Below are 15350 nucleotides of genomic sequence, written 5' to 3'. Positions count from 1 at the left end.
ATGGAAGTCTGCCCCAGGTCTAGTTCTTCTTAATTCGTCATTAAAAGTAGATTGAGAATTTGGCTTCTAATTAAGGCAAAGCTACTAACTAGCTATAATTTAATCTTGTTTAAGAAATATGTCCCAAAATCAACAAAATGCACATCTAGCAGTCCCTGTCCACAGTTTCTGTCCACTTACTTGGCATTGTCTAAATTAGGGGTTCCCAAAGTGGCTGATATGCCCCCCTCGGGTGGTGGTGGAAGGATCCAGGGGGGTGGTGAGGAATTTTGGGACAGTAGCGGGCGGCAGTCTGACTCTTCCTGCTGCTTTTCCCAAACGAGAGATGTTTCAAGGTGGCTTGCCATTGCTAGTTTCTGGGTAGTAGCAATCCTGAACTTATTTGGTGGTCTCCCATATGACTGTTAACCTTGCTTAGTTTCCTGGATGAGATCATATTCCTGCTGAGCTCCTTCATATGGCTCATGTCAGGAAGTGTTTACTTTCAGAGGGAGCGTTAGGACTAGGAATAAGTTAGAGTCATGGTTAGAAAAGGCTATGAAATGAAAAAAATATTTTTCCATTTTTTAGTTGTAAAATATATTTTAAAATGTGGATTCATATTGGGTTTAATTTTAGGGTTAGGGTTAGCTTAAGTATGGTTCAGGTCAGGAGGTGGATAGTTTTATCAGAAGCATGATGGCTAGGGAAACATTAGAGTCCTTGTTAGCAAAGGCCATTAAATGAATAAATATTTTTACAATATTTTTTCATGCAAATATTATGTAAAACAATGTGGATTCATAATGAGTTTCAATTTAGGGTTAGGGTTAGTTTAAGTATGGCTCAGGTTGGGGAGGGAGCGTTAGGGCTAGGGTTATATTCGTGGTTTGGAAAGGCCATCAGACGTAAACATTTTTCCCCCATTATTTTTCATGTAAAAGATAGGGGGGGGATTTGGAGTCATACTAGGTTTTAACTTATTGTTATGGTGAGGGTAAACATAAGTATGGTTCAGGTTGGGGGGTGGTTAATTTCAGCGGGAGCACTAGGGCTAGGGAAGAATTAGAATCATGGTTAGGAAACACACTCAGATGTACAAATATATTCATGATTTTTCATGAAAAGATATGGGGGGAAATGGGGATTCATATTGGGTTTAAATTTTGGATTAGGGTTTGGGTTAGTTTAGGTACGCTACAGGTTGGAGCGTAGTTAGTTTAAGAGGGGGCTCTAGGGCTAGGGAAGAGTTAGAGTCATGGTTAGAAAATGCCATCGGATGTACAAATCCCCCCCCCCCGTTATTTTTTATGTTAAAAGATCAGGCTGGCCTGGCCCATCCAAGTCAGGGTGTAATTTTTGTGCAGCTGTATCAAAATTTCTTTTTGTAGCTGGATTGGATAATAACCAGAGCTGCATAGTCCAGGCAAGCCCAGCCTCATCAGATCTCAGAAGTGAAGTTAGTCTTGCTAAGAGATGACCTAGGAAGTCTAAGGTCACAACACAGAGGAAAACAATGGCAAGTCACTTCTGAACACCTCCTCCTGGCTTGTGGAGCCAGAAGTTGTTAAGATCAGCGGCCTTTAATCTGCATAAACATCTACAGGTCCCTCCCCCTACTGAAAAACCAAACCTACCCAGGGATTGTCAGTGTTATTATACTGTTAAAATACTGTTCTAGTTGGCATGTTATGTCATGACTGTATTCTGTTATATTGCTATATGTTCTGTGTAACTGTTCTATGACATTTTATGTAAACTGCCCAGAGCCATATGGAAAAGCGGTATATGAATGAATGAATGAATGAATGAATGAATGAATGAATGAATGAATGAATGACCAGGTTTGATTTCCCACTCCTCACATGCAACCAGCTGGATGACCTTCAGCCAGTCACAGTTCTCAGAGCTCTCTCAGCCTCACAGTGGGAAAGGAGGGTAGGCAATTGAGCTGCTTTGATATTCCTTTGAGTAGCAAAAAGCACAATACAAAACACAGCTTTTCTTCTCTCCTTGAAAATCCTACAGGGCTGCCATAAGTTGGCAGTGACTAGAGAGAGAGAAAGATAATTGGAGCTTACTTACAGACAAAATGCTTATGATTGTAGTTTACTGTTGTTTACGGTTCTGAGAGTTCCCCAGCTGTTCATAAATTGCCACCACAGGAAATAACAGAATCTATTTTTTTTCTCATCATAGGAAATAATGGAGGTTGGATGGGGGCATCCTCATTGGGTAGCCCTAGAATTGGACCCCCGAGTCCAATCTTCTTGAAACCTGGGGAGTCTTTGGAGAAGAGGGTTATCAAGCTGCACTGAAAGTTTGGAGCCTCTAACTCAACACGCCCATCCAGGCCACAGAGAAAAACATGAACATTGTAATTGACTTTAATGATGCCATTGAGTTTATTGGTTGAATCTCTTCAAATGTGTCTGAATTAATTTGGCCAGCCCCAAATCCAAATCAGCTGATTCAGATGGCTATTTAATGGTCTGAATCAAGTCCCTCCAAACCCAAAATGGTCCAAATATATATATATCGCATATGCCTAGAGCAGATCTTGTGCCATAGACTCTTGGGAAAGGACAGGTTAGTGTGGTAGAAGCCTGTAAGTGTGTTAGAATCTAGCCCAGTAGCTAATTGGTGAAAGTATGTTTATGCTTGGAAGAATGAAAGAAAGTTAAAACTGTTCTCTAAATTGATGTGTTTCAGCCAGGTTTCTCTTTTCTCTATCTGGATACCTGTGCTGCTGATCTGTTCCTTAAAACCTACTTGGAAATTAAAAAAAAAAAACACTCTTCGTGGTTAATTATCATTTCTGCCTCAGTTACCATATTCTACTTGTGTGCCACAAAATATACCTCACAGCGGCAAACACAAAGCCTATACACTTGCTACATTTCAAGGTTTATAGTTTAAAATAAACCTGGTCTCCCCCAAAATTATTGGAGGCTGTGTCTCATCAGTTGATAGAAAAGGATTGTTGCAATATCATTCCTGGACCACTGCAAAAAGAACAATCTGAAAATACTGGAAGGCCCGGGGTGTCCACTAGATTCAGGAGCAGACTGGGAGATCAGAATGGCCACGGGAAGGCCCCATGTGCACGGGGATAGCCATATTAGGTGGTCAGGTCATTTTTTTCAAACAAGTAAAACTGAGGATTATGAATCTGTAAATGGCAAGGGGTCTACTAGATAGCTTGCTTAGGAATCCAATTTATGACAATACCAAAGTAAAATAAAATATTAATAGGATTATATTTTAAAACATTTCTTAACAAGTTAAACCTGCTAATCTCATACCTATTGGAAGTGCATTGCCTTGCAGGCATTTCTATGCAAATTGACTAAAAAAATATTTAAACCTCAGTGTACACAAGGCCTAAATTATACCTCTCACAGACATACCACATATGAGGAAATGATCAATCAAAATACAAACCAGATTATGGATGTGTGAAAACAAAAATTATGTGATTAGGAATAACAGAATTAAAGAGGAATGATAAGGGATGGAAAAACAGCAATAAAATCAAGTTAAAAGAGATTAAGAGGGCAGGTAGCATTGAAAGCTGTGCCCTTCCCCCCCTCCTGGGTTTAAAATAATTATTTTTAAAACAGGCATGTGAGAGATTATCAAATGCTTCTATTAAATTTGTTCTTTGAACAAACTGATTCTCCAAGAAACTAAAAAAAGAGATACTTTTTACTGTTTGTTTTAAAATGATACTCTGGCTCATTTCAATTTAATTATTAAAACCTGCTTTCAGAATTAAGTAGTGTTGCATCCATAGATATGCCTAATGGTGTTCAGATATGCCTAATGGATGGCCTTGAAGTCGTTTGGAGATTTCATGGCAATGGTATAAGAACAACATTGTCGTGTAAGTGCCAGACATGTCACAGTATCAGCTGTTTCCAAGTGTACCTCACAACAAGCTTTTGATTCAGAGAATAGCTCTCTGTGGATCAGCTGAGGACCCCCTTGAGCTCGAAAACCCTTAGGGGGCAAAATTCGGCAATGCTGGCACACCTCACCTGCTTCTGCCAAATGCAAATGCATTCGACCCCCCCCCCCTGCCTGGATCAGGAGCTCACTGTAAAGCAGACATGCTAAGCCACCATCTCGCCCCCCCCCCCAGAACAAGCTTTGAATACTGAGGGCATGACTATACCACAGACTAATATATTTGCACCGTGTACACTTTCCTGTGCACAGTGCAGTTATCTAAAATTAGCTACAAATCTTTCAGCAGAAAGTTTTCACTTCCCTCACCAAACTACAATTCTCAGAATCATTCCAGATACTGTGCTGTTTGCAGGATCTGGTGTCTACCTCATCTTGTGATAATCCTCCCCCATATTTCCCCTGTCTTTTGAGATAATGAATTTCAATAGTAAATTTGTGCTGTTGATTTTGCTAAGAAAAAACAGCCAGGCAATCTCCATTGTTTAAAGTCTAAAATCTGAATTCATCCTCTGCTTATCATGCCATCCTGTTTATCATGACAGCAGAAAAATGAGCCCCAGGAAAACTGGAATTAAGAGTATGTCTGGAGTGTGTGGGGGGAGAGTTACTCTTCACACCATTGTTAGCCTGATTTTAGCTATATATAACTATAAATGCCATTGATTTTAGTGGAGTTTACTTCCAAGTAAGCATGCTTAAGATTGTGGTCTAAGTCCTATTTTTACTTTTCTACAGTGCTAGTAACAATTATATTACTGACAACAGGATGTTTAATAGCAATATCTTAAAGTATATCTTGTTCATCTACATCTCTTACAACTTATACATCATCCGGGTGGTTCTATAAGTAGTAGAATAAATGTCTCAGACACCTCTTTTCTAGCAGGAAATATGGAATTTACTCAGCTGGTCTGGATTCCAAGACATTGACTATGTCATAAGGATAAGTTTAGTTCTCCAGCTTCATTCACCATGCTCAAGAGAAATAAGAACACTGCCACCACCAGAACATTGTACAAATACAAACAAGCAAGTGTTTTAGGGCCTCTTCTTCAAGAACACCAGGCTTCTGCTGATCACATTTCTTGTCCCCTAATTAGCATAGACTACAACAATATTGTAAAAAAATCACATGTAACTTTAATTCTTATTGAAGCCACTGATTACAGAAAGGAAATACTAATAGTAAGCAAATAATAACTACTGAGTTAAGGATGGAATAATAAACACACTCTTCTTTCCCTAGTTCTAAACCTTATCGCTCTACAATGCTCTTAAAGGATAGGCACAATAAACTTGTTACCAGATTTCAGTCTCCATCTTTTTGCATTGGTTCTGTCAAGGTGACATTCTTGAAGTCAAATTCTGTTTTCCCCAGCCAAGACACTTGCCAAAAAAGACAACAGTTCTTTCTTCACAATCTGAATCGCTGAGGATGCTCTCCTGGCATTCCAATCAAGCCCCTTAATAAATGATTCTTTTTGTTAGGTATATTGGACTCCACCCCTTACATGATGACAATTTTTAGGCAGAGTTAGTGTCTTCAGTGTGCCTCCATTGGGGACGTGACTTGCTTCAGACTCAGAAAGTACCATTTTTATGTATCTGTGGCAATCCTCCCAGAAAGCCCAGCCGAAAGCTAACCAGGGAAACCAGTTCTACAGCTCTGTTAAGCCAAGAAACTGTAAAATTGGATTCTCTAATAAGCTGTATTAAGGTAGCCCCTGAACATTAGCAGAGTACAAATTAGGCACTTGTTCTTCCAAAATGATAGATTTCCCACAAATTATGTATGGGATAAAGACTTATTTCACAGATTAAATCCCACACAGAACATAATCGCTCCAGCTTTACAGAATTCTGGATAAAAACAATTTTGACACACACTATACGAGACTGAAGTGTGCATTCTATTTGATTTTATAGCAGGGAATATGTTCAGTTCGCTACTGCCATCCTTAAAATTAATCTCTGTCTCCAAAATTCTGTACCACATCACAAAGTGCAAAAATAATAACATTTTTTTTCTTGTGTGCTTATATGTTTGTACAGGTTTGCTACTTCAGCAACGAGCATTATCATAATACCAGACAGAAAAGAGTACGCACTCATGTTGACCATAATTAAGGTTACAGCTATGGCTTCAACACCACCCAGTCAGTTAAACCTTTGGGACTGTTATGTCCGGGGATTCTACCGTTTTAAAATTCTTTATGGAATATCAGACTATGAAGTATAGAACTCATCTCTTCCATGCCATGCAAGATATTTTTAGGGCATTCATATACATTCCATCTTAGTCATTATTTCCATTAAACAAGCCAGGGGCATGCATTCATTTTGATTTCATTTTATTTGCAAATTGTACAATTTGACTGCTCATAATACACCTATCTTTAAGCAAACAAACAAAAATAAGTTTTCTTAATTGTTCCTCTAATTAGCAGAATTCAACCAATTCGGTCTCCTTTTACACTACACTAGAACATATAACATCAAAGACTTTGTTTGACAAAGCAAACAGATTGTTTCAAGTTAAATCCTCTAAGGAAAGATTTGGATTGCTTTGAATGGATTTTTCCCCCACCTCTCTGCACAGGCTGTACATAACTTCTGGGAGAATAGTGGCATTTGTTTCTTTGAACATGGACAGCCAAGTACTGATTACAAATTCAGAACAGTTACATGGGAAAGAAAATCTGCCTGTTTCAAACTCATTAGTTTACCATCTATGGAATTTTTGGAGGGCCCTCATGGTATAGTGGTTAAGAATGATGGACTCTAATCTGGAGAACCATGTTAGATTTCTCATTCTTCCAAATGCAGCCAACTGGGTGAACTTGGGCTAGTCACAGTTCTGTTAGAACTGTTCTTAATAGAGCAGTTCTATCTGACTTCTCTCAGTCCCACTTACCTCACAGGGTGTCTGTTGTGGGGAGGGGAAAGGTGATTGTAAGCTCCAAATCCATCTTTATTATTCTGTTCACCATCAGAGGAGTCATAGTGGACAGAGGCACAAAAGCCCCTTTTTCTGGCCACTTTAGTGGGCCAGCTGTGAGATCTCTGGTTGTCATAACCCCCCTCATAGTCCTGGCCATAGGAACTAGTGGAAGGGTGAGGGGAGTCCCCTCTTTCATATCTGGGGCTTTCAGAATGACAGAATGCCACTATCTCTTCTCTTATCGCCTTATGAAAAAAAGTCAACATTTCAGCATTAAAGGGATTATTTTTGTCCCCTTGATTGATGTGACCTGCCAACTGGCAGTCCTCTGTGTCACCAGAAGCCCCAGCAGCATCTGTTGATGCCCTAGCAGGTTGCTCAGGGGTGTTAGAAGAGACATCTGCCGCTGGGCTGGCTTTTTGGCGGCCAGGTTGGTCTGGCCATTTTTTAGAAGCCCATAGTGAAGAGTGGCTGCCATTGCCAGAAGTGGATGATTTTTGGCAAGCTAATTTTTTGTGGGCTTTCTTCGCCTCAGTCGGAGCAGCAATGGGAGGGGGCAGCACTCACCAGACCCATTGCCTCTCCACCCACTGACCCCAGAGGACCCTCCAACTCATCTGCAGAGGAGAAATCTTCCTGGTCCCGAAAGGACGTCATTACAAAGCAGGAAATGAACAGCTTCGGGCTTGAGCTGATAGGGGGGAAAAATGACTCAAAATGGCCACCACAGCTCCGCGTGCAAAAAACACTCCCACAACTTTTCCCCTATTTTCCTACCTTCCCTCTCTTTAGCAGTCTAGAGCCACCTAAACCACCAAGGAAAAAGGTTAAGAAGAGGAAGGAGTAGGAGAAGAAATCCAAGAAAAGGTGAGAGAAAGGAATTTTTAGTAGCAGAGCTCACTAGCTACTCTGTCTCCCTATCAAAGCAGGGGAAAGACTGGGGAAGGAGAGCAATGAGCATGACAGGAACTGCAGCAGGAAGGAGGGCGACTGAACGTTGACCCTGACTCCTTGAACAGCCAATGGGAATATCCAGCTTTTCAGATGTCCTCTGATCAGGGGGAGAATGACCAGTATCTCATATATGAATAAGCTATATATGATAAATGAACCAGGAGGATTCTCATCCAAATATATATACAGCGTAGTGTCAAAAATATTTTCTAATCATTAAACACTGGAAGTAAGATGCTAAGTTCTGACACAATGTTCTCCTGTGATGCAACTTGAAGCCATGCATGATAAATCAAAATAATATATAATTATCCACTTAATCATCCTGGCGATATTGCCTCAGAGTTTTTATCGTTTTAACCACCCATCATTATGTAGTGACTGCCAAACAAGTTCAGACGTGGAAAGAACAAGCTCCCCAATTCCTTCCTTGTGGAAAATCACATTAATCTTTGAGATATTTAGATGGAAGTAGGATGCATTTATTTTGAAATGTGTGCTTGAAATCCTTACTTTCCCCATACACATGATCTCTTTTTATATGCACAGTACCATGATTTCTTTTCTGGAAAAAACACACACACTATTTTAGTTCTGAAATGATATAAATGGGCTACATCAAGGTAATTGGGGTGGAACCCAGTTAGGCAGACCATCTCTCACTTCATCACCTCCCAGCTTCTCTTTTCAATGCCCGCTGCAACTTGGTGGGGCGGCGTTACTTGAAGTTTCATTGCAGCAGCTGAACACCACTTCAAACAAATATCCAGAAACTAGGAGAATTTATAGAGCCATCACAGAGGATGTGATTTCACATCCCCCAAAATTTCACTTTCCCAAGCATCACCCTCCAAATCGAGAATTTCTCCCAATTTCTATAGAAAAGCCCACAGAGACCAGAAAAGTCCTAAAGTGTCACAGAAGGCAATATCACTTACAGGCAGAGTTTTGTGGGAAGGGGTTCGTTTTCAGTGATACTCCAGGGATCCACCCAACCTCTATAAGCAGCCTGTCTCAACCTTTTTGCCATTCTTCAGACTTTGAGAAACCCTAGAAGTGATGTCAGCAGGCCACACCTTCCTACTACACCCCCAAATGTCAACAGAAGCGGCATCACCCAGACACTCCCACGGCACAGGAAGCGACAGCCCAGAAACTTTTTCAGATGATTTGTTTACTCTGGGCTGGCTGCCAGTTTGCTCTTCTTCACCAAAGGAGAGCCTGCAGAAATAGGGCCAGGGCAGGCCTATGCCACTTTGTTGTCTCCAGCCCCACCCTTGCCAGAAAATGGCCAAGGTAGGCCTGTGCTACTCCATCACTTCTGCCCCCCTCCATGCGAGAAACAGCCCAGTGGCCTATTCCACTTGGTCAGGAACAGTGCAGGGGCAGGCCTATGCTTCTCTGTCACCCCCACCCCCCACCCTCTACTCACACACACAGAGTTAGGTTTTAATTAGAGTACTTAGCTCTTTGTACTACAGTCACTATCATGTATGGAGGACAGCCCGCCCCTTCCCACTCCCTCCAGGTCCATCATTGGCCATTGAGGGTGTGTGGCTTGACATGACCATATATGGTCATATCAGGATTTTTTTTAATTTTTAAATGTATAAAAATGAAAACCACTCCCACCCAATCAGTGAAACACTTTATAATAGCCTGGCCACCTTATTTTTGACTGATTGCAATATTCAAAGAGTTTCCAAATGCAGCCTCATGTGAAATAATTAATTTGGATGTGATCAGACATGGATCACCTTTTCAGGAATGGTCATTGTTGGTTTATCAATCAAAGCTGACAAAAGTTATTATGTGCCACCAAATCAATCTGACAGACATGAATCAGCATATAGTTTCATCAAAGAGAATTACACATTGGAACGATTCTTAAAGATGCTTACACCCTGTGTTGGCCTACAGGAAGCCAAGGGCTTTTCTGCACATGATAAATTTAGTGAAATGCTTACCTAATGTAGGCATTATATCCCAGCTTTTTCGCCTTTCCTGGGGCCTGGGGGATGGGGGTTTAAGTTACAGCCTCCAAAATTACAGTGTAGCTCTTCCCTGACTCCCCTCCAAATTCCATACTGATTGGTCTATGAGGCCCACTTCTAGGTGCTCCCGAAGAGGGTGCCCCCATTCCTCCATTATATCCAATGGAGAGGCCATCCCGTAGGACAGTGGTCCCCAACCTTTTTTCGGCTGGGGACTGGCAGGGCGACGGCCATGCCCGTACAGCGCGCATGTGTGGCCGTGGCCGCGCATGCGCGATGCGCGGCAAGGCCCTGATTCCCTCTCCCCCCCTCCCGCAGTAAGAAGCTTCCCGGGCCGCAGGCTTGCGGCCCGGGAAGTTTTTTACTGTGGGGGGGGGCAGGGAAAGGGAACCATGGCCCGGCGCCCTGGCCTTCGCGGCCCAGCACCGGGCTGTGGACCGCAGGTTGGGGACTACTGCCATAGAATATATGGAGAGATGGGGGATCCTCTTTGGGAGCCCCTAGACATGGATCCCTTGGACCAATCATTCTGAAATTTGGAGGGCAGTCAGTGAAGAGCCTCCTGGAGGTTGTACCTCAAACCCCCGCTCCCCAGGCCCTGGGAAAGACAAAAAAGCCAAAATTTACATTGTAGTCAATAGAGGAAGGGGATTGGTTGCCTGAATTGATTAACAGGTGGAAGAGCAACATGTATAAGGCACGTTGCTCTCTTCTGCCATTTCCAGCAGCAGATGTGGCGGGTGAGACATGCAAAAAGGCGGCAGACAAAGGCGAGACAGCAAAAAGCTGAGGAGGGGCTGGGAAGCTTGATAAAATTTAGCTTTTCCATTCAGATGGTGTAACGCTATTTTTACTAATGTGCCAAAATGCCTCAAGAGTTATATTGGAATGTTAGGAAATGTAATTCTCCCACTAGTCCGATGACGATCAACACTCTTATTCTGGAGCATGTGATCTGAAGAACATAGCCTAAGTGAACAATTAATACTGTTTAACATTGTGTCTTAGCATTGCATTTGTAATTGCTTAACCTATGTGCCACACAAACAAATGTTAAGAGATGTGTTTATATTCATTATGTAGTAGAAAATACTTTTACTCTGCAAAAACTTAATAATTTTTGGCTGTGACTGGAAATTCTTCTGCTCTCAAACTGTGAATTACAATATATGAGCAGGAAAGGTGAAACATTTGTGTGATATTCTTGCCTGACACTGCAAATCCCCCTCCCTTCATACGATATTAGTTGGAACACCCACGGTTAAACTTTCCAAGCCATTCATGCCTTGGCTTGCTTTGTGCCGGGCTAATTGCTGCTATTACGAAGCAGATTCTTCGTGAGAGAAATAAACATTCCCTGCTATCGACTTGAGTATATATGTGTACCAAATTTTTGCGTTACTAGATGTTATGGAAGCATTTAAATTATTTTATGTATTAACATTTATTAGCCACCTTTTCACCTTGCAGAATTCAAAGCAGCTTACAATATGAACAAAACAATGATTATTTAAAAAAATTTAAAAGGCCACAATTTAAACATTTCAATTAGGATTGCCAATTAAAAAAAAATCAAAGCAATTTTAAATAAAACTGTTGTCAAGTGTCTTCCGAAGCCTGAAAGTGAGAGGACCAGGCACACCTCCCTGGTAGGCTGTTCCATTATCATGGGGCTGCCACTGAAGAGGCTTTCTCTTATGTATTTACCAAACTAGCTCTATGATTGATGGGATAGTAAGGAGGTCCTCTCCCTGTAATCTTAATTTCCAAACAGGAACACTGGGGGAAGATGGTCCTTCAAATTCTCTGGTCTGAAGCCATGTAGGGCTTTAAAGCAGTGGTCACCAACCTGCGGACTGTGGCCCGGTGCCGGGCCGCGAAGGCCATGGCGCTGGGCCGCAGCTCCCTCTCCCTGCCCCCCCCCCGCAGTAAAAAACTTCCCAGGCCGCAAGCTTGCGGCCCGGGAAGCTTCTTACTGCAGGAGGGCGGGGAGAGTGAATCAGGGCCGCGCATGCGCACATGCACCATGCGCGGCCAAAATCGCGTATGCGTGGCACTTTTGTGATGCACGGGTGGGGCAGTTGCCCTGCCGGTCCCCACCCTCAGAAAGGTTGGGGACCACTGCTTTAAAGGACAAAACCAACTCCTTAAATCAGGCTCAGAAGTGGATATATAAATATAAATATAAATATAAATATAAATATAAATATAAATATAAATATAAATATAAATATAAATATAAATATAAATATAAATATAAATATAAATATAAATATAAATATAAATATAAATATAAATATAAATATAAATATAAATATAAATATAAATATAAATATAAATATAAATATAAATATTTTAGGCCACCCTTCCAATGTTGCTCAGGACAGGTAACAACATTTATAAAACGTCATACTAAATAAATTAGAAAAACATTATTAATTTGAATGCCCCAAACTAATATTTCCAGGCAGGAGGATTTGGCATCAGGATCTAGTCTTCCTGTCTCTCTACTGGTGAGGCCAGAGTTTATTTTGGGCCCCGTCCCTAAGCCTGGTGGAATAACTCTGTCTTACAGGCCCTGTGGAACTGATTAAGATCCCACAGGTCCCAGAACTTCCTTGGGAGCTCATTCCACTAGGCTGGGGCCAGAGTCAAAAAGGCCTTGGCCCAGGTAAATGCTGATCTCATCTCCTTTGGTCTTGGGATTCTAAGCAGATATTATTCTGAAGATCTTAATGATCTGGGGAAAATAGAAGAGCAATTGCTTTAGTATCAGCGGCAAATGCCTCCAGTAGCTGCCCACAACTAGCAGTCTACCCGCATTATTCTGCACTAACTGCAGTTTCTGAACATTCTTAAAGGGTACCTCTAAGACCATTTATGCACTGGAAACTTCACTGCCCCAGCTCCCGTGCAGGAGCACAAATCGGGGGCAGGTGAGGTGCAATGGGCCAAAGGCTCCCCCGTGTGGGTGCAGGAAGAGGTGGAGCAATCTTCCACGACTAAAACTCCAGCCTGCAGCCCAACATGAAACCTCCAGTGCATTAACGGTCTAAGTAAAGTGCATTGCTATAGTTCAGTCTGGATGTAACTACGGCATGGATCACTGTGCCTAGATCTAACAGAACCAGAAACAGGCACTGCTGACACACTAGTCCAGTGTTTCCCAACCAGGGGTCTGGGGATCCCTAGGGGTCTGCAGGGGGGATGGAAAGGGTCCCTGGCATTTCTCCTGCTGCCTTAGCTATGCTTGGGAAGTGGCCATTTTCCTCATTCCCCTTCCCCTCAAGTATGAGTGGTTCAATCTGCTGATGGTTTTCCCAGATGGGAGAAGGTGGATCATACGTATCCCAACTTAAACTGCCTACTGTCTCTCCCCACAGTCCTCATTAAGCCTGCTTGTTAGTATTTATGCTCCTTGGAGAATGTTCCTTTCCTGCAGAGCTACTGGGAGATTCTGTTTTTCTGCCTAAAATGGTGAACTTTGGGAAGGAAAGGGATCCAGAATTTGTGTGAGGAGGGGGGAAGAAAGGAGGCTGGCTCTTAATAGCCCATAGCCCCTCTCCCCTGCTCTCTCTCCTGCTGTATGCTCCAATAGCAAGAAAGAAAGTAGGGAGTCCTACATGGAGGCTGGCATCCCTGACCCTATGTGGGACACAATGCTACAGAGTGGCACCCTCCAAAGCTGCCATTTTTTTCAGGGGAACTGATCTCTGTCATCTGGAGATGAGCAGTAATTCCAAGGGACTACCAGGTCCCATCTCGGGGCTGGCATCCCTAGCCAAGAGCTATTACATCTGGATCCATTGCAAGGACTGTGCACAGCCTGCATATCGATTTCTTTCTTCCCAGGTTTCCCTTTGCCCTGGCAGCCATTTCTGACACTGAGAAGATATATTCTCAGGTCCCAGGATTGCCAACATCCTGGTGTTGCCTGGGGATCTCCCCAGAACACGTCCAAATCATACAGATCATTTTCTCTGAAGAGAATTGCTGCTTTACATGGTGGACTTTATAACAGCTGAGATGAAAACATCCTTGTTTTGCTCAGTAGAGGTTTGCTATTTAGCATATTGCACATACAAAAATGAAACTAACTTATTTAACAAGCATTTTCTTTTATTAGTGATACTACAGACACTGGTACTTTCCCATCACAGGAATTGGGGTTCCCAGGCCTTTTCCTGTGTCACCAGAATTGACATATCTATTAGACCCACTCTCACCTAGATTTGACTTTCACACATTGCTAGAAATACCAACCTCCGCAGGCACCCATCCCATGCCACCTTTCCCCTACCTAACACTGCATCACCTCGCCCCCATTCAACCCAACTATATTTCGCCATGTCATGAGTCAGACGAATCCAAGGGAATCTGTATGCTTTTCAATGACTTTTGGCTTGGGAGAGAAGCAAGGGAAAAAACCACCACAAAACTACTTTCAGAGAACACAGGGAAACAGCAACCAGAAAGTGAATTGAGTACTGCAGAAAGAAAAAGAAAACTCAAAGAACATGAACAGTCAAAGTGAGGAAAATACAAATCAAAAAAGAAACCTAATGGACATGCATGGTGAAAACAAGGGAAAATATCCATGCATAAAAGGCCTATGTTGTTTGCAATCTTTTGGAAGTCATTAGAATAGCTGATAATGAGCTATCCTGATGGATTTTTAAATGCAATTTTTATTGAAGTTTAGTGGGAAGTGGAAAAGAACTAATATTGGTTTATGCTGATGCTGCTGATTAGTCTGTAACAATGCATCTGCATGTCCATAAGTCTTATTTAAGGTGGTGACACTTCAGTATATAATTGCACTGGACTGCATTTAAAATACATGAAATTATTACTCCTATACAGAGAGTTCATAAATCAGTTCATTAAAATTACTGTCCAAAATTATCCCCCTTTTTGAATTAACATTGAACTTGAAGAAAAATCTGGAGCTCTCTAATTTGTTATATGTTATTTGGACAAAATAAAATGTATTGCCCTACTTTTGCCACTGGAATTTTTCCAATTAAGCAACATAGCTAACTGCAATTTCGAAATCATGATCGTGTATTAGTATGTGGATGTAGCATATCATTAGAAACTCGGAGTAGTGGTATTTTAATCACACAGAAACAAATTCATAAATTATGGAGCTTTGCCAGTTTCTAGCTGCTAAAAGCACTTACAAGATTTGAAGGATGATTTTCAAAGCAGCTATTGTAACTGACACCCCACTGCTAGATTAATTGGAATATCAGGTCCAATTGTTCTCAAAATTATTCCTTACGTAATTAGTGAGTTTTCTGCAAAAACAAAATGTATGGTTAAATGTATCAAGCATCTGGAAAAAAATATATATTTCCTATTTAAACGATTACTGGCCTACTTTGTTACATTATGTAGAGGAAAACGGATCTTAAAATTATGCAGTGTTGGTAACACTGTGGAATTTTTCTAAATAAAATGTACTGATTACATCTAAGCGAGACAAAAATAGATGCAGTTCAGAGATG

At 41.6% G+C, this 15350-nt stretch overlaps 1 protein-coding gene across 1 annotated transcript in view; it reads right to left on the bottom strand.

Annotated features, from left to right (window-relative positions):
• COL9A1 (collagen type IX alpha 1 chain) overlaps positions 1-5286 on the bottom strand; it is a 109274-nt gene extending 103988 nt beyond the window's left edge. The window contains exon 1 of the mRNA XM_077307542.1: positions 5255-5286. Coding sequence (XP_077163657.1) covers positions 5255-5271 — 17 coding nt within the window. The 5' untranslated portion in view covers positions 5272-5286. The remainder of the gene's footprint in view (positions 1-5254) is intronic.
• Between the last annotated feature and the right edge of the window lie 10064 nt (positions 5287-15350).

The sequence above is a fragment of the Paroedura picta genome, chromosome 1, assembly GCF_049243985.1.
Source record: "Paroedura picta isolate Pp20150507F chromosome 1, Ppicta_v3.0, whole genome shotgun sequence".
In the NCBI taxonomy this organism is placed as follows: domain Eukaryota; kingdom Metazoa; phylum Chordata; class Lepidosauria; order Squamata; family Gekkonidae; genus Paroedura; species Paroedura picta.
This window is presented reverse-complemented; position numbering and strand designations above follow the sequence as displayed.